Genomic DNA, 20,633 nt, shown 5'->3' on the forward strand with positions numbered 1-20,633 from the left:
ACAAACAAACTGTAGTAGTTTATATGCAAATTATTTCTGCAATGAATGTTCAGTGATTAAGCCATTTACTCTGTTTGTTATGCATCATTTATATGAATAGAATGTGTCTAATGCAGCAGCTCTAAAATAAAAACCTCTTTTGTGTCAAGTTTGTCTGTAAGCTGCTTTTGCAAGATCTCGTTTGAATTATGTGGACATTTTGGAAGCTGGAGTTGCTGTTACTGCTCAGTTACATTGCATGAGTTAAACACAGGCGTGGGAAAATAGTAGAAATATCTGTGTTTCTATGCTTGGATGTGCTATTGTCCTAGTTTTGACTATTACTGTGGCAACTTAGTGATTAATTTCAATACATCATGTCATATCATGTCACACACAAACATTTTTTATTTTTTGGGACAGTCAAATAATTCTAAGAACAAAGAAAACATTCACAACTGCAGACAAATAGAGGCTTATGTAATTCAAATAAGTACTGATCTTGTTTTTCTTAACTTACAGGTGCAACAAAAGGGCCTGTCGCACTTGGCTTTCTCTATTCTTCTGACAATCTCTACGTCAGTCTTTTGATAGTGGGAGAGAAGATAGTTTCTCTGGATCCAGCCTGACTCCTATTCCAAAGTTCCATCCCACCTAATCAGGTAATGACTCCGCCGTATGTGTAAACAAACATAATGCCAGACTTGGTAGCTGGTTTTTTTTGCTGATTTTTAAATTGGGCCCAAATGATTAGAAAAAAATAGTATGCAGAGAAAGATATGCGTGCAGTAAGGCCCAGGCTCCTGGTTCTGTTCTGGAACTGTCAAAATCATTGCTGTCGGTATGATAATGATTAAAAAGTAAATTGTTACTTTGAAACAACTCACCAAATCTAAACGAATTAAGCCAAAACCAGCCAAACCTCATCTACTATCGTGCTAAGCCTGTTCAGAATCAAATTCATCTATTCAAACATACAAGATGAATAACTGTCAAAAAGAGGAAAAAGAAACATTTACAACAAGAGAGAGCTGGAGAGAAAGAATGCCTGTTACCTCCACAGATGAAATGGCTGTGTGGGTGGATGTACATGTGAGTGCAGGCTGCTAGGAGCTATGAGTGGGAAGTGGGTACTGAGTGGGAAGAGAAGAGCTGCTTTAGTGAGACAATCAGCACCAAGACCCACTGAAAAGCAGTCACGCTTTCATGGCTTTTCTTTGTTTTCCGTGTTCCAGGTAGTGAGGTTGGCTATGGATGATTGGTAAAAGTGTCTGTCTGTATAGAGCATGTTTGTATGTATCGAGGTCAGCTGATGGTGTGTCCCATTATTTCTCACATAATCATGATGTCGTTTTATAGAAGACTCCATAGAAACAGGATAAAATAGACTCACTGGACAAAAAAAATATTGTTTAAAAGTGACAGTAAGCCTCAAGAACTCATGTAAATGGACCTGCTGCTTTATTTTGGTTTCGGCTGGTTTATGCCACAATATGATTCACATATATTGTGTAAACAACAAAAACAAAATGCTTATGTGCACGTATGATAGGCACTATTTTGGAGTATTTCTAGTGGAAAGGGACACTGCATATGTATACATATTCACTTTTTATATATTGCGCATTTAAGCATTTGTATCCAGTAGTAATGACGACATTGTTGTTGTTTATATAGAGAAGTATTATTTCATGCTGTTCAACATGTTTTTTTTGCTCGTGCGCCAAAAATCACAAATCACAAAAATCCTCAGATGTAAAGTCTTTGCTGCAGCATTTAGTCTGCACCTACAAAAGCCTACAAAACGTCAGGTGCTGTAATAAGGTCTTAAAAACCTGATAAAGCTGATATAAGATAGGTCTCTTTTTAGGTTTTAGAAAAAAGGCATTATTAAGAAGAAAAAAACCCACAGTGCTGATGAATTTTAACATTTTGGTTTCTTCTGTGAGTTTTCTACAACTTTTACAACAATTATTCCCCAAATCTGAAAGTACTACCTTGATGCATTTTTATGCATAATTAGAAGCTTTTACTTAGGAAACTGAATAAAACTGTGTTACCCATGCTAAAGTATAGCCAGCTGTGTGACTGCCAAGTGTACTCTGCCATATAAAATACTTCTAAAGGTACAGTTATACACTCTTGGAAAGCTGAGAGTTAGATGAGAGGATTCACCAGTTGCCAGTTTGTCTGAAGACTGAAAAACCCGGAAACAGCTACGTTTGCTCAAGTGGTGACCTGCAGTTACCGTATTCCTTTGAAGAGCTACTTGACGCTGGCTTCAAAAGTTAGCCAGTCTCGACAGACTTTAAGGTTAAATTGCCTAGCTTCATTCATGAAATTCAAATGTTTGTAATATGATACAAAAACAGTTTTAGATTTTTTTTTGAGGACTTGATTTTAAGTGTAGATACTTTATATTGACAAGTGTGCCAACATATGTAACTGCATCCTGTACTGTCCACTAGGATTCACCTAGTGCACCTATTTCAGCTGTATTTGTGGTATTGGTGCTCTTTGGTGGATGTTGCTGCAGATGGCTGACCCTCCCTGAGCCCTTTAACAGGTTTCTTCCTGTTAAAGTTTCCCAAGTGCTTCCTCACAGTGGGTCATCTGATTGTTGGGGTATCCTCTGTATTATTCTAGCGTCTTACAATATAAAGCCCCTTGAGGGGACTGTTGTTGTGATTTGGCACTATGTAAATAAAATTGAATCAAATTGAATTCTAATTATCGGGTCAATAAAATTTATCGATGCAGCTTGCTATTATTAGCTAATAACCTAGCGTTTTATATTCCTGAATCCCAGAATCAAGACGGCAAATGACATGACAGCTAAACCAGAAGCATCAAAATATGGGGTTCACAATCCAGCGGGCAATCTTTCAACAAAAAAGTTATATCTCATCTGTCAAGTATCAAAACTCCTGTTTTATGGAGTTATGAGTGGGAGCAGTTTCCAAGGATTTACTGGTCGTAGCCAAGAAATAATCTGGCACATAACCCCCTACCAATGAATTGCTATTGTGATAAGTTTTGTTATATATATATATATATATATATATATATATATATATATATATATATATATATATATATATATATATATATATATATATATATATATATATATATGAAGGCTCTTAGGGTCCCATTGATCTTGTACAATTCTAGGCATTCCAGTATCCAGCTGTGGGGCATTGAGTCATAGGCCTTCTTGTAATCAATCCAGGCAGTGCACAGGTTGGTCAGTCTGGTCTTGCAGTCTCGGCTGATTGTTCTGTCTACCAGGGTGCAAGATGCTAGCAGGCAAGGTATACATGGAACGCCATAACCAAGTGGCCGGCATAGTGTACAGGAACATCTGTGCCGAGTATAACCTGGAAGTCCCGAGGTCAAAATGGGAGATGCCCCCAAGGGTGGTGGAGAATGACCGAGCTAAGATCCTGTGGGACTTCCAGATACAGACGGACAAAATGGTGGTGGCTAACCAACCGGACATAGTGGTGGTAGACAAACAGAAGAAGACGGCCGTAGTGATCGATGTAGCGGTTCCGAATGACAGCAATATCAGGAAGAAGGAACACGAGAAGCTGGAGAAATACCAAGGGCTCAGAGAAGAGCTCGAGAGGATGTGGAGGGTGAAGGTAACGGTGGTCCCCGTGGTAATCGGAGCACTAGGTGCGGTGACTCCCAAGCTAGGCGAGTGGCTCCAGCAGATCCCGGGAACAACATCGGAGATCTCTGTCCAGAAGAGCGCAGTCCTGGGAACAGCTAAGATACTGCGCAGGACCCTCAAGCTCCCAGGCCTCTGGTAGAGGACCCGAGCTTGAAGGATAAACCGCCCGCAGGGGCGTGCTGGGTGTTTTTTATATATATATATATATATATATATATATATTTATTTATTTATTTATTTATTTATTTATTAGGGGTAGTGTCCCTTTCAACTGACTTGCTGTAAAAAAATGCTAGTTTTATATTATATTGATTTCCCCTCATATCAGACTATTTGTTGAACAACTATGTGTATGATCTCGTTCTCTAATAACTGCGCGCTTAACACGTCTACTCGCATTCGACCTTGAACATGCAACATAAAAGAGCGCACATACTTAGGGACACAAGAGCTTGAATCCCTAGCCTCTCTTGCTCTCAGGCTTCTGCAGCTAGATGGCCCTCAGAGGAGAGCCCTGCAATGCAGCATCTGTGTGACTCACACATGCACGGACACGCACGCACGCACGCACGCGCGCACACACACACACACACACACACACACACACACACACACACACACACACACACACACACACAGCGAGATGGCAGCATGTAAAAGTGCTCAGATTGTAGGAGGGAAATGAGGTGGTAGAGAGAGCACAGTGAGGAGAAAGATGAAGCCTGATGAAAGGTGGAGGAGAATGAGTAGGAGGAACATTGAGTGTAGGAGGTGGAGGAAGGTGAACAGGAAGAAAAATAACAGGTAGGAAGAAAATTTCTAAGTGGAAGGATGATAAGAAACCAGACAAAAGAAGAAGAAGCAGATAAGAGCCATGGAAATGACAAATGGACTATTTAATTAGCTCGACGATTACATTGTCTGGAATGAATCTTTATGGCTGATGTGTTCATAGAGAGTTCATCACTCTCACTTCATCTATTTAAGCTGGACTTACATTGTGATTCACACTTGGAGAATAATTGTCTTGAAACAAATGAAAATAAACTAGAATATTTCCACAGCTTCCAAGTTTATCTTCAACATGCTTCTGATTGGTGCATTAGATTTTGCTTTAACTAATTGCTGTTTTCATAGTCAAGCATTATTATACAGGAACAGCCTATAATTAGTGTTGAAACTACTCATAATTTGCTGAGCAAAGATAATTCATATTAGTTTATAAAAACTCCCAAATAATAAATACATAACAATACTCAGCAGTAATCCCATTAGTAGTTTTGAACTCACCAAGCACTATTTTTATAGTGGGCAGGTGATAGTGGAGAAGGACAGGAGCAGAGCCTTTCAGCCTCTGGGAGAACATGCAGTTTCACTTTACTGAGCTCTTTTTGCAATGTCACAAGTGACAGATGCATTTAAGTATGAATTACAATTCAAAAATTATGTTATTCCTCTGAACGGATTATATTTATGTTTTACCCACACAGCACGCTTACTCTTTTGAGGCCGTGAGGATGCCCGTATGGAGCAAGTTTTGAATCAAGAATGTGTATTTGTGTTTTGACTCTCAGTTATAATAATGTGCGCAGTAGGCTATAGTTTTCTTTTCTCTGCCTGTCTTGTATTGATTGTGCCTCACAAGACAAATATGCATAGAAAATGTGACAGTGACTGTTAATTATTATTAATATGCCCTATAGCAGGAGACTGGAGCCCAGATCTCCAACACTGTAGCATAGTGAAAGTCAGTCAGTTCACTGTTTAAACTGTACTCCTTTACAGTGTAACTGTGCATGTTTCTGTGAATGTGAATTATGCGTTTCTTTATTATTATTTTTTTCCATGTAGGAAGCAAATAAAAACAGGCTCCAGGCTTTGAATCCTCTGACTTTATAATGATTGGCTTTTATTGTCAGCAGAAACAGCAGTTAATAACTCAAGAAGGCAACCCCAATATTTGCTTTACTTACATGGCACCCACTATCCCTCCTCTGAATAACCTCTTTCCCGAAAAACAGTTTTTAAATTAGATGGGGGAGTCAGGGGAGGAAAAGTACCAAGAATGGTTTATTCTGAGGACACACAGAGGAAAATTGCCCCCTTTCAAGCTTTCTGATTTAAAAAATGTAAAACAACCCACTGCTTTCCAGTAATACTTTAGCTAGAGCTCTGTGCATAAACAGCTCAAGATATTTACTGGATTAATTTCAACATCTCACATCAGTGGTGTTGTGGAAAAAGCAGCTTGTCACTGTTGATTCATTCCTTTTTAATAATCATTAGACGTAGGTGAAGGGAGCAGAGAGGAGTAAAATATCGCCCTCAAAATTGCTTTGAGGCTGAATAACAATGTCAGCGCGTGGAAGGCTGAAACAGGAGATGTAATACGCCTTAGTTTGACATTATGAAGTAGATATCAATTATGGATGTGCAGTGAAAAAAAGTCTAGATATGAATAAAAAACTGCAGATATACATAGTGCTGTCAAGAGATTAAAAAAAAAATAGAGATTAATTAATTATGATTTTTAATTAATTGATCTAATTAATCTCTTTTTTAATCTCACCTAAAAATAGCTGAGGAAAGCCCTCAACTTATTGTGGCAGACCAAAAGACTGATATAACAAAGAAAGTGACTTTATAAAGTCATTTATTGTTTAACAAACGTTAAACAGATGCAACCATTTACATACTGTTGTATTCTTTTGTAAAATAAGTGGAAAAATAAATACAAATAAAATCAAATAAATTAAGTGCTGCAAGTTAGCACATCAGAGTTGCTCTTTTCTGAGCAATACAGCACTGAAATTCCTCTGCTTCAGATAATGAAAAATAAAACTGACATTGCAGTGCTGCAAGTTAGCACATCAAAGTATTCTTCCATCACAAAAAAAAGTGCTGAACATCAAGCAATCTATTCTAGTAGGCTACAAATGACACAGCAGCTATGCTGACCACATGTGTCTCATTTCTTCTTCCTCAGCCAGTCGCTAAGACACACCAGCCTGGTAACATTTTCTGGAAGCAAGGCTGCCCTTTTCTTTTGCACTATGTGGCCTGCAAGGCTAAAGAGTCTCTCGCAGGGTACAGAGGTAGCTGGGGAGGCCAGGTACTTTTGTGCTAGGACTGACAGCTTTTCATAGACTCCTGAGTGAGCATACCACCACTGCAGGGGACAGTCATCAATACTGATGCTGGGTTCTGCTCTGTAGCGCTGCAGCTCTCCAGACTCAATTCCATCTTCTGAGTCAGAGTCAGACCCCAGAAGGAGTTCGCTCCTCCTCTTCTTCTGAGCTGGTCCATTATCCTCTGTGGAGGGCTGGAGACTATCTGCTCTTCTGGGCTCTGCTGCCTGGAGCATATTCTCCAGAATGGTCCACACCTGAATGAATGAATGAATGAATGAATGAATGAATGAATGAATGATTGTGATTAAAACTAAGTGCTTTTTTTTTTATTTTATTTAATCTTGTAAAGAACTTTGTGTTCCATATAATAAATAAAAGTTTGATTTGATAATGAATTGGACTCATTAGTCCAGCTTAACCTTATTGTCCTACCTGTTCCCTCTTTTCTCTTGGAAGACATTTCAAATCCTTAAACCGTGGATCCAATGCTGTGGCCACCTCGAACCATATCTCGTTGCCATTAGCTCGTCGTGCTGCCAGATCCTTCTGGAAGGCATTCTTGAACTTCACCACGTAGGCAGGATCATCATCAGTAATGTCCATGACACGGTACAGATGGCGAAAAGCAGGCAGCACTACAGAGCAAGAGACGTAGGCCTCACCACCCAGCAGCTCTGTCACATACCTGCAGAGGTGGAGAGGTTTGCTAAATAAACCTAGCTGGATTCATTTAAATCAAAGTGTAACTGATTTCCAATTTAATTGTCCTTAAAAGTTCCTTGTTATGTTCATTAATTTTGATTTTACACATGTAACAGTAGTTTATATAATTAAAATGGGAAGGTGTTTATTTGAACTTACTTGCATGGTTCAAGCAGGAGCTCCAGCCTCTGCAGTTTCGCCCACTCAGCTTCGGTTGGCAAGACCAACCTGTGGTTCTGTTGGTCCAACGTAGCCTGGACAGCCTCTCGGTTACATAGGAGGCGTGAGACCATTGCGAGAGTCGAGTTCCACCTGGTGGGTACATCCTGTATAAGTTGATCGCTCTTCTTTCCGAGTGCTACTTGTTGTTGGTTAAGTTCTGTGGTACTCGCAGGGCTTTGTTTAAAATGACCAACAATCTTGCGGCACTTTGCCAGTACACCGACAAAACCACTGCTATCGAGACATACCGTGATGGTCCTCTGGAGAATGTGAGCATTGCAGGCGATGTGCTCATATGGAAGTGCTCTCATAGCAGCCAGCATGTTTGCTGCGCTGTCTGTGCCAATGGTGGATATCTTGTTTTCAATACCCCAGTCATTTGCTACCTTGAGGAACTGTTCGGCGCATTTATCAGCAAAGTGCCTGGTTTCTGTTCTCATGACGGTCAGTGCAAATGAGTTGAGGTTCCACTCACTATCAATAAAGTGTCCAGTCACCCCAAAATAGCTGTGGTTGCCAGCTGAGGTCCAGTGATCTCCGGTTATAGCAACACAGTTGGGAGAATCCTCCGCCAAAATCTCAAGTTTGTTTTTCTTTTCGCCGTCGTACATTTTGCTGATTTTGGTCGTTACTGTAGTCCTGCACGGCGGCTTGTATGACGGGTCATTGGACGCAATTTGCAACACCTCTGTCAATCCTTCGTCCTCTACTATATTTATCGGCCTACAGTTCATCGCTATCCACTTGGCAATAACATTAGTCAGCCTGTCGGTCGCAGACTTGCTCATACGAGGGGTATTCTCTAGTTTTGTTTGGCGAAAAGCTTTGCTCTGGCTTGCTATATTGCTAACGTCTTCACTGCTAGCTGTTGCTGCACTCGCGGCTGGGTGCTTTGCGTTGAGGTGATAGGCCAAACTTGAGCTGCTTCGGTGGTAAGCAAACTCCTTCTTACACTCTAGGCAGACCACTTTACCTTTGTCAATGGTGCCGTCGGGGCGTTTATGAAATACAAATTTCCCGTTCATTGGGCCAACAACTCTCAGATGCGCCTCCATATCCACACTGTAAGCTAATCACCACTTCTCACCTTGACCTCACGACGTGACTCCACCCCCAACAAGTCAAGCACAAGGAGCCCAGCACATAAAAACGGATTTTATAACATAGCAACTCTCATACAAAATCAATGACGTCAAGAGATTAAAAATTAGATTAACGAGATTAAAAAACATAACGCGCTAAATAGCATTGTAATTAATTAATCGCAATTAACGCGATAATTTGACACCCCTAGATATACACATTGTGCATGTTTACAGATTACATAACGACCACTTTGATGGTTTTGTTTTGATTTCTGTCTGAATATCCTTGTTGCTAGTGTTTTCCTTTAAAATATTAACACTGCTGTGATATATATGCTCACTTAGTTTATAGCTGGCACCTAGGTGACAACACATCTCGCAGGTGATCTGAAGTAAAAAATTACTTTCTATAGGATAAGCAAAACGATGTTATGGAACGGCTGTGTGCAGGCAGGAAAAGGACCCAAAGTGCAGACTCCGGAGACAGACGTGAACTCAAAACAGCTTTAATGCTGAACTCAAAAAAGGTAACAAAACTGAGACTCCAAAAAACAAACTCAGGCAAACAGACAGAACACACAGCATAGTAAACAGTAGATCGCGACACGAACAAACTGAAACACAGGGCTTAAATACACAGAGGGAGCAATCAGGGAATGGTTAACAGGAGGGAAACACAGCTGGGGCAAATCAGGCCTAACGAGACAAAGGAAGCATAGCCAGACGCATTTACATGAGACAAGGACTTTCAAAGTAAAACAGGAAACATAACACAGACTGAACTTACAGACACAGACTCGCAGGCAGGCACTACAACAGAGGGAACAGAGATGTGGGACCAGGGCAGACACAGAGACATAAACCATAAGATAGAACTCTAACAAAGAAACCAAAGACTAGAAAGGATGAATAATATGATAAACTCAAAACCCTGGATCAACGACCCAGGCATCCTAACAAACGATGCAGTACTGAAAAAAATAAAAATCTGCATTTATGATGGTGTGAGGTTTCTGTTTACAAATACATCAGAACATGATTTCAAATGTGGCTGTCACCTTCAACCTTTTATATAAGGATCACTCTGAATGCTTGTGAAAATTGTCTTAAATGTTACAGTGTAATGACAGAAAAGCCAAGTTCATTTTTGTTTGTCTACAAAAAGATCTTTTCTAATGTTTAAAAAAATGTCGACCAATGCTTGTTTGAGTATTAATATTACAACAAAGAACTAAGGCAACGTTTATAACACATAGGAAAAATGTACTATAAATTAATTAATGGATGTAGTGTTTGGGTTATTTTATAGACTCTTGAAACCATAAACTGTTTTTGCCTAACAGGCTACAAAATACTATATAGTAACATGAAAGTGCTGCAAGCTACCATCCTAACTATCCACTTGCAGCATTGCCCTGCTCTGCTTGTCTGTTCACTATTCAACTCCATTCTTCTCCAGGGCAGAGAGAGTGCCTATCAGGAACAACCAGCCCACTGGCAAAGTGCCACAGGCTTTTTGCCAAGTGCAACAGACCTACTGTCTACTAAGACACCCAGCGTCTAACTCTATCATATCACAATCATACCAGAGTTGGTATTTTAACTGAGCATAGCATTAATTAGTATTTTTTGTAATGTAATTTCTTTATGCATTCCGTTTGATCTTATCTTCTTAATACCTGCTAAACCTCCAACCAGTATTTTGTTTTGTTTTATAATATTGAGTGAATACAAATGGTGTTAACTAGAATTAGTGAGACACTGAAATTAAGAAGAAAGATGGAGTTTCACATTAGGTGTGGTAATATTTTATAATTTCCCCATTTGTTTTATTTGGAGTTTAACCCAGAAGGTGGTGCTGTTTTATTTATACAGCATGCATTGTGCAAAAGTATGCAGAGCACACTTATTGCTACCATCATCATCAACAGCTCAACAGACCTCCAAAGAAGGCAGGGCAAATGTCCCTTGTTCTCTTGTGAACCACCACTGACACCATGCGCCTGGCCACCAGTCAGTTGTATCTGGAAAATTGCCACTGAGCTGAATGTGACCTTCATCATCAAACAGACAGTATGTAGACATGGCATGAGGACAGCAGTCTCATTTCTGAATTTTATGACTCTTTTAATATTGTAATGGAGTCTTGTACGGGGACACAGTGAGTGAACAAGCAACAGAAGAGAGAGTGACAGTAAAGGTGCTGTCCTAAATATACTGTGGCTTTTGGACCGAGACAGAGAGAGCATTTATGTAAAGCAGTTGGTGGTGAGGTGTTCTTTGTCGTGGAGTCTGTGTCGTGGTTTCATTCACACTGGTGTTTCCTTCAGAGGTGACTCATGCAAAGCTCCATTGACTCCTGACTGATCCATTTAGGCTGCAAAGGCTTTACAGCAATCCTATATTCTCTTCTTTTCCAGAATATTCTTTGGTTCTCTTTATTATAACCACCTCTGTGCTCTGTCTATAGTATTCCTTCTCAACATTATTTGTGGTCCTCCTGAGAACCAGCCTGCTCATGTGTGTCCTCTGTAATGGACATTTGTTTTTGGTCTATATCTTTTGACCTGTTTAAGCTACCCCACTAAGTCCTGATTTGCAAATAGAGGACATCCTGGGCTTTCCATTGATATCTCATGTGTTTGGGTGTGCTCTTTTAGCTCAAAAAAAAGTAGGAAATCACAAAAAAAAGTTCAATGGGAAGATTCTTAGTTCCTCAGTTTTCAAGAGGATATTCACACAGTGCTAACAGTTCATCTCAACTATCCCTTGATCAACACCACTGAATGTTATAAATTTGTAACCAAATGTTAAGATTTCCAATCATAAAATAGTGTAGCTATGCTGGTGGCAACACACCTCTTTGGTACAAACTTAAATACCTTACTAGCTATTGCATCGCAGAGATGTGCATGATCCCAAGAGGCTAAAGCCAGTTGCTGTTACCACCGTACCCCTGTATTAGTCCATAAAATAAACTGCAGGCTGAGCGCACACAGTGACAAACAGACAATCTGACAAAGACCAAAAGAAGGGCAGGAGTATAAATGCACACAAGATAATTAGGGGAAGTGGATGCAGGCACAGGTAAACACAAGCAGGGAAATAACTCAAACTGAGGCACAAGACAGAAATTGACAGAGTAAAACAAGGATTAATAAACAGAGAAACTTGACGAGGGGAACCCAAGGGAAAGTATAATGTGCAAGGGGCTAGACTCAGATAACAGCCTCCATAAATACTAAAGAGTACCTAGTACCTAAGAGTAAACCTGGACCACAGTATACCCCCAAAATGGGACAGTCAGTAGCATGGAAGTGGATAAATTAATACAGCATTACTAGACACAAAAGTAATAGGAACAGAACTCAACAGGCCAACAACTCAAAACCCTGTGTCCAAGACCCAAGACTGTGACAAAGGCAGCTTTGGACATAAGCATAGTTTTTATTAATAAGCAGTTATTAAGCCTAAATGACACATACATTATTTGTAACAGTATGCAGTGCTTTACAAATGTATTAGATCACCAGTCATAAAAAGAAGAAACTACAAATATTTCCGAAACCTGTCAAAATCCTAAACGTTAAATCTATATTGTTATTTATTCTTTAAAAAATAATTATGTGCATTTATGTTTCGTACGTTTTGTAAAACCACGGATTAGAACAATAAATTCAGTTAAAGACCTTATTAATACTGGTGGATTAATCATTACAGATACAGAAAAGTTCTTTTGAGTATGTTAGCAATAATGTAGCAGCTGAGGAATAAACCTTTTAAATTGGCTAATAAATTTGTTAAGCATTGATTATTTATGTTATGCAAATATTTACATTATTTGCAATGACATTTGTGTTTATTAGAGCAGGGCGATATGACCAAAAATATTTATCACGATATACGTTTGAAAAAGTGCGATAACGATATAACTGACGATATAATTGACACGAGACAAAATACTTTACAACTCCTCAACTTCATTAGTGCAAAAAACCCCATCAATGTATTTTCACTTAAACAAGCAGCTGTTTTTTATGTGCATTAAAGCTATATAAAAATTTAACAGTGCAAATGCAAATTCCTTGCTGACAGTTTAACCAAAAGGCATTTCCAGTGGAAATTGGCCGACATATCCTCAGCATAACCATGTATAATATCCACAAAACTTAAAAAGAGGTTAAACACACACAATATGGTAATATTATGTTGAAGCACAGTACGTATCACTCCGCGAGGCTCCTGCTTACGATAGCCGTAATGCTCCGACAATCCATCAAGCGGTGCGGCTTCGTTGTTTAGCAAAGTCGTACTAAAACATTTGACAGATTTTCGAGCGCCGTGTACATAAAATCATTTCGAGGTCAGTAAACACAACCAGAATTCATACATAAGGCCCATTGGATTATAAGGGGCACTGTCGATTTTCAGAAAAATCAAAGGATTGATTTTAAGTGTGCCGTATTTTCCAAATAACACGGTAATAACGACGGCCCGCTAGCATGCTCTACCAAAAATAGTGCTTTGTTGTGTATCTGACGGACGAAAGCTAAACCAGTTCCACACCACTGACGTTGCAGCATTTTTACAAACCAATTCTGGTTCATGTGTTTCATTTAACGATCCGCTTTCGCTCTTCTCATTCTGCGTCGCCACCATGTGTGTATGTAAACATAGGTACTGCGCATGCGCGTTTTACCCATATTCTATCGCAATATTTCATTTTCCTATCGTTGCCCAAAATTACACCGGTATTACCGTGAACGGTATGATATAGCCCAGCCTTAGTGTTTATTATCCATCTTAACAAAAAATATGGACATGTTGTATTTTAAGTCTTTTCATACATCCTTTGTATGGGAATCACTCTTCTGTTTTCCATTTATTATATTCTGTTCCACTCTATTCTGTTCTCCTGTTTGGTTGACAGTGAGTAGTAGTATTTAATGTACTGTGAATGTAGTACCTAGTGCTCACTGTAGCAGTACCTTGGTCTTCGGCTGTAGTTATTGACTCCCGTTTTCTCGAGCTGACTTCACTTCACTCTCTGGCTCTCTGAGGACCGCAGAGCTAAATGACAAATTGCTTCTTCACACACACCCTTATGCACAACTGCACAGGCTGCCCTGTAAATGCTACCATCAACAGCCCTTCTGCAAAGATCACCAATTCCCTTTCAGAGTATTTCACAATTTTCTTTCTTCTCACTGAGCCCTTTGTTTACCTCTCTCTTTGTCCTTCAAGCTCAGATTCAACTCAGTGTACTTGTTCCACTATTGTGAGATGTAAATAACCTCAACTGAGCATAAAAAAACTGTATATACCAAATAAAAATAGTAATAATAACAGCTCAGTGTAATGATTTTGTACTACTTTGAGCCCATTTATCTCTCCTGGCCAGGTAGTTAAATCCTTGACTTTCACTCCTTGTCTCTGACTGTCCCGGCTTTAGGTGATAATAAGAACTGATCAATAGTTTCAGCCTGTCGCTTCTACTTGATCCTTCTCTTTCCTGATCTGATCAATGTTATCCACTCACTATGAGATATTTCTATGTTAGTCATTGAATTTTAAAAGGCACTGGTCATAATATTTAGGAGTTTAAACATAAATGCATTCAATAACAAAGCAATGTTGGTTATTTTAACATGAAAAAGACATGTAAATACTGAATCATAGCCCTACGTAACATGGTATTAGCACTTAACGTTTAGATAAGTCCTAAAATGTTCACACCATGCTGATCAGCTATCATGCTTCCATTAAAAGTATTGGAAAGATGACACACTTTTTGTTTCTGGAACATTTGCCATTGGATTTTCACATAATAGAAGCCAGTATGTTGTAGTGAAGCTGATTCAAACTATTTGTTAGATGTTGGGCTGAATCTTGTCAGATTGATCAGAACCCACCTCTAAACCCTGCAGCCCAGCACGACTCACCGAAAATCCAAGGTCTTCTCTGTTCATTTTCAGCCAGTTGTGTTTTCTGTCTGAGCCGCTGGCTGCATGAGTCATTACACACAAACACACAAATCAATAGGGTTTCATCCAGTGGTTGTCATATGCCAGACAGCATCCAAGGACAGTATTTCACATAACCACCTACACACAAACTCACAGCTGCACTTTCAAAACTGTTGAGTTGAGCTGCAGCAGTGATCATAACATACAAAAAAGAGATTTGCAAATGTGACTGATGTAACATGTCCTAGAGCCTCCTCTGGTCCCTACACTCTTCATTTTCCTTAATGCTGCCATGCTAAAATTGCAGTTAATAACAGAGACATGCTGCGTTCTGACCATTCCTCATCTTTGCTCCTCCCTCTTCCTTCTCTTCCTGTCTGTATCCCAGAAGGAGAGACCCCAACCCTTGCTAAACCTCTTCGGCTGCTAGCTAGCATCAGCATGGCAGACAGTCGACAGCCAGAAGACGGTACCCCTCAGTGGGACCCATCAGCGGGGCAGGAGCCTGGTGGCACCCATGGAGCCAATGGCTACTCCTCCTCAGCCTACAGGACCTGCCAGCCTGGTGGGACCCATGTGGCCACAGCCCCCTATTCTGCCAGGGAGAACGGCTTCAACGGTGAACTAACTGGAGCTCACGCTATAACTGCAGGTAATGTAATTTTACCTTTTGTTAAAGGCATCTGCTTGTATTAATTGAAAGGTTTCATTTTCTACAGGCAGGATAAATGATGGCTGTGTCTATTGAGCTAATAGTAGATAGAAAAATGCGTAACAGCCTGCAAAATGTTCCTTAGAACAAATGATGGAAGGTCAGCATATTAAAGTTTTACAATTTTAAAACAGGCTGTCTGAAGACAGCCAGTTCTCACTACATATAGTGATGTCTGTATGTTATTGTGCTCTAAATCAATACAAATGCATTGTTTTGTTTACAAATGTGGTTAATAAAGTAGAGACCCTAAAGATTCTTGTCTAGGGAAGGGGCAGAATTGCATTTGACAACAGCACGTCGGTACAAATAGGTAAATGCTTTGTGATGTAAATGCTCAGTTAAATCATTAAAACTGAGAGCACAGCTGGCACCCAGTGGAGAGTAATAAACACGATAATAGGAAAACCTTTTTTCTCCCTGTGTGGATGTAAGCATACTCATGAAGACGAAGTGAGGTCTGCAACACTGTGTGTTGTATTATCTGGTTGGGATCCGCATGTGAAACAGCTAAATTTATTTCAGAGATTGTATTCTTTGTTGAAGAAAGTATTTGGCACAAAGGTTCATCAGAAACACATTTCTGTAGAAGTACTGTAGGTGGTGTCAGTCGTGGTGAGTCCGATCAGCAGCTTTATATAGAGTCTGAAGAGTGTGTTTCATTTTGGTTTTTTACTCCAGTGCGTGTGTGAAATGTCGGTTTGTATGACTGGGCACATTGGTATGTTTGTGTTTGCACATTGGTATATGTGTATTTGTATCTTTACAGTATTCTTGGGTTTGTATGCTGGATAGCGATGTGTTTGTGTGTGTTTGCGTTCTGTCTCCACTCTAAGCTTTCTAAGTCCTCACTGCAGACACATACTGTTATTAACAATGCTATAATTAACACATAAAATCTGTCCCCCCCCCACCCCCTCCAATCGCCAACCTCACTTACACCCTGGAGACAAGACCAGTAACGTACCAATGGTGTAACCATGGCAACTGCTCCCCTACAATTTAGTTTGCCAGGCCTTTGTTCTTTTCAACTGTAGCTTACCACTGACAAGACCAAAAAGCATGCAATGACAAGACCCCAATTAACCTCCCATCTCCCCATTACTGCGACCTAGCAGTTACTAATTTTTGCTCTGATAACGGTGTTTTTGAGTGGCCGTTTTTATGTCTTCAGTGCCCATCTTTGATATGCTTACTTTGTCCATAAATAGGTGAGCAAGTTGTTCAGTAAACATAATGCATGGGCACTTGCCTGTACAGGTCAACTGCTTTTTTTTCTGTGCAAGCTCAAGTACAAACACTAAAACGGAATAGTTGTTATATTAATACACTGTTTTTATAGCTAATAATGTTATTCTGCGGAGCATGCAATGGACCGTATCATCAGTTGTAATTACAAAAGTGTACTTTCGTTCCAGTTTGACATCCTGTGCTTAATTAATCCCTTAAGTCAGTTCACATTTTTACCAATGTCCTTTGAATATATTAAATATAGTTTTCAAAATTAACATGTTAATGCCTGTGAATAAAATGTTTTGCTCCCTGCAGTGTCACGAGAGAATTTCCAGATTTTCGGAAAATATGTGAATCAAATACCTACTGTGATGGAAATGAAATTGTCAGTGACCCTTTCCAGATCTGATTATTTTTTGTCTTTATGACTTGTATACTTCCAGTGTGTGCAGTTTTCATCTGTCACTGAGATTAAATGTATCTCACAGGAGTTTAAGGATTATAATGTGTCAGCTTGACAGACCCGTGCAAATCTGATCCAGTCACATGCAGGATTCAGAGTAGGGCTGCCACAAACGATTATTTTGATAGTCGACTAGTCACCGATTATTTATGCGATTAGTCGACTAATCAGATCATCATCCACTGGACGTAAAACTACAGCTTATTGCACCAGCAGCATCTGCTCTTATATAACTATCATTAGCTTACAGCTTTAAGCTTTTAAGGTGCTAACTAAAAATAAAGACAAGATGATAGTTTATTAAATTTTAATGAAATTTGCAGATTGTTTCGGTGAAGTTTAATAAACTCCTTGCTATCTAAAATATAACAGGACACCGGAGTAAATTCTCCAGCATCTCACACTTCTGATAATCAGCTGTCTGCTTGACGTTTATTCAGCTGTGTAAAAACTATAACTTTAATCTCAGCCAAACCGATTTACTCAGGAACAAATAAAATACTAAAAAAAAAAGGCAAACAACAACATTTTTAATTTATCTAAGTGACTCATATATATTTAACCTGAGTAGCAAAAGACGGCGGTGGGTTTGAAAACAATTTGCCGGGAGTCCGGTGTTCTCACAACGCTAGTGACCTAGCCCCCGGCTAGCTATCAAGCTAGTGGGTAACAGACGTCTCCGAAAACGTCGGAGCGCTTTTGAAAATATGTGGTGTCCTGATAAACTGAGCCGATATTTGAGGTTTACACAGCTACATTCTCGCCTGAAAATATGTAAAACGTTTATTTTGTGACCCAGAAAGAATAATAAGAGTAATATTAAAACTAACTAGCTACCGCCATTGTTGGAAACTAAGCTGGGCCGCGCTATGAATTCTGGGACACAGCGGCTTCTCTTCTTCTTCTTCTTCTTCTTCGGGGTTTAACGACAGCTGGCATCCTTGTACATGCAGTGCTGCCATCTTCTGTTTCAGTCCGTTATTACACTCTTAAATCCTGCTACTTAATTCCTGCGTGTTTTGTGATCTTACAAACCTTCAAACGACGTGTCGACTATTAAATTTGTCGTCGACGATTTTGATAGTCAACGTAATCGTGACTAGTCGACAAATCGTGGCAGCCCTAATTCAGAGGGAATAATCTGATGGGATATCCTGTTATTTGAGTGAATGAATGATCCATCAAGGTCATAAGATTAATGTGAGGATGTCTCTAAAATATGATGACCAACAAATAGCTCTATTATCAGTGGAATAGTAATGGCTACCATTATTCTTACATAATGGTAGCCTGTAGTTACAAATGGACTAAGTCAATTTGTGAAAACGGAAAATATCAAGTAGAATTCCTCTTCTATACCAGCTTTCATAGATGCTGGTCTATAACAATGATAATTAAGAGTATATCAATACTTTTAACACAGTGCATTCTGTTTAAATATGACATTCTCTCCCCAGCTGTGTAACCAAAGCTGTGTTTATCTGCAGAGCATCTTGTCAGCAGACATTAGCATTGCCACAGAACAGAGCAGTCTGGGGGATAAGTGGGGTAGGAAAGGTGGCAGAAGGGCTGATACTGGCACTTGGTGAGCCTTCTCTCGCTGTGAAAAGCTCTTCAGACACAACAAGAACTACCGAAGCATGAAATTGCCCTCTTGACTTTCTTTGAAACAAAGTTAAAAAAGCCAGTCGGCCATTCTACAAGCGGTCAAGAGAAAGAGATGAAGAGAGAGAAAGAGTCAGACTTAATAGAAACAGAAAGAATACAAAGCGTTGTTGAGCTCATTACAGGGGGTGCTTGGCTTACATAAATCAAGGAAGCCTTGGTGTTATGCTAGGGCTATTGCTTTGGCTGATGTCTGTGTCATTTATATCGTTGATGTGAATAACTGGGCATAGTGTCAAGAATCCTGGACAAGATTTTCTGTTGTTAATGTCCATCCATAGCAACAGCCTAAATCAGTATGTTTGGCAGCATCAGAGAGGAGATTATTTTTTTTTAAATATTTCCACTTTGGGCTGGGCCATATCATACCGTTCATGGTAATACCTGTATAATGTTAGGCAATGATAAGAAAATGAAATATCGCGATAGAATATGGGTAAAACGTGCATGCGCAGTGCCTTTGTTATCACATGGCAGAAAAAGCATGGCGGCGACGCAGAATGAGAAGGGCGAAAGCGGTGAAACTTCAGTGGTGCAGAACTGGTTTTGCTTCCGTCCATCAGATACACATTTTTTGGTAGAGCATGCAAGGCGGCCATCATTATTACAGTTATTACCGAAACAATTTTATGTGGTACACGGCTCTCAAAAATCTGTCAAAAAATGTTTTAGTACGACTTTGCTAAGCTGCGAAGCCGCATCACTTGATGGATTGTCAGAGCATTACGAGTACCGTAGTCAGGAGCCTTGCGGAGTGATACATACTGTGCTTCAACATAATATTACTGCATAGTGTGTGTATAACCTCTTTATGCTAAGGATATGTCGGCCATTTTATGCTGGAAATGCCTTTTGGTTAAACTGTCAGCAAGGAATTTGCATTTGCACTGTTAAATTTTTATATAGCTTTAATGCACATAAAAAACAGCTGCTTGTTTAAGTGAAAATACATTGATGGGTTTTGTTTTTTTTTTTGCACCAATAAAGTTGAGGAGTATTTTGTCTCGTGTCAATTATATCGTCAGTTATATCGTTATCGCAAATTTTCAAATATATATCATGATAAATATTTTTGGCCATATTTCCCTGCCCTATTTCCACTACATGTGTATGTCTGATCTGTATGTGTTGGGTTAAGAAAGCAAAATCTAATTGGTAGGGCTGGGCGATATGACCCAAAATTCATATCTCGATATTTTTTAGCTGGATGGCGATATAAGATATATATCTCGATTTTTTTTTTTAAAGCCATAAGTTAAGAACAAAAAGAGAGTTCTTAGTCACACTGTGTCCCAGATGTCACACGGGCACTTTTATTTACATACAGCGTAGATGTACATGAAGAAATTACTCAAAAATAAATTATCAGCATTTATTAAATAATCATGGTCCATAAATAAAAGAAAATGTTGTTTTTGTGCATAACAAAAAGCTCACAATTGTGCAGTCAAAATGTAAACTAATAGACGCTGAGCATAATAACAAAGAGACAGATTTCACAGCTGCACCACGTCTCTGAACAGGTGCCATTTGTGGTCCTTATACACACACAGTACGTATCACTCCGCGAGGCTCCTCCCCGGTAGCCATAATCCTCCGACATCAAGCCGTGCAGCTCCGTAGCTTAGCAAAGTCATATTAAAAATTTTTTGACAGATTGCTGAGCGCTGTGTACCACATAAAATCGGTTCGTGGTCAGTAAGCACAACCAGAATTCATACATAAGGCGCACTGTCGAGTTTTGAGAAAATGAAAGGATTTTAGGCCGTGCAGCCCCTCCGGGCTGCATGTCGTTA

The 20,633-nt window shown here is 39.5% G+C and overlaps 2 protein-coding genes across 2 annotated transcripts in view; one reads left to right on the top strand and one right to left on the bottom strand.

Moving 5' to 3' along the window:
• The window catches only part of map2 (microtubule-associated protein 2), a 99,828-nt gene that overhangs the window by 42,788 nt on the left and 36,407 nt on the right, over positions 1-20,633 (top strand). The window contains exons 3-4 of the mRNA XM_082508869.1: positions 502-641; positions 15,153-15,416. Coding sequence (XP_082364995.1) covers positions 15,206-15,416 — 211 coding nt within the window. The 5' untranslated portion in view covers positions 502-641; positions 15,153-15,205. The remainder of the gene's footprint in view (positions 1-501; positions 642-15,152; positions 15,417-20,633) is intronic.
• On the bottom strand, positions 6,166-9,000 carry LOC309690854 (E3 SUMO-protein ligase ZBED1-like). The gene is made up of 3 exons (XM_082508253.1): positions 7,651-9,000; positions 7,222-7,474; positions 6,166-7,043 (listed from the first exon to the last, which is right to left on the bottom strand). The coding sequence occupies exons 1-3, from the start codon at positions 8,766-8,768 to the stop codon at positions 6,627-6,629; spliced, it is 1,788 nt and encodes a 595-aa protein (XP_082364379.1). The 5' UTR covers positions 8,769-9,000; the 3' UTR covers positions 6,166-6,626.

This window comes from Aulonocara stuartgranti, assembly GCF_965226115.1.
Source record: "Aulonocara stuartgranti genome assembly, chromosome: 16".
In the NCBI taxonomy this organism is placed as follows: domain Eukaryota; kingdom Metazoa; phylum Chordata; class Actinopteri; order Cichliformes; family Cichlidae; genus Aulonocara; species Aulonocara stuartgranti.

Excerpts from the sequence above, each read along its gene's own strand:
- LOC309690854 (XM_082508253.1), bottom strand. The coding sequence starts at position 8,768 with ATGGAGGCGCATCTGAGAGTTGTTGGCCCAATGAACGGGAAATTTGTA. Across the intron at positions 7,475-7,650 it reads CTCCTGCTTGAACCATGCAA|GTATGTGACAGAGCTGCTGG; the intron begins GTAAGTTCAAAT and ends CCACCTCTGCAG. Across the intron at positions 7,044-7,221 it reads CAAGAGAAAAGAGGGAACAG|GTGTGGACCATTCTGGAGAA; the intron begins GTAGGACAATAA and ends TCATTCATTCAG.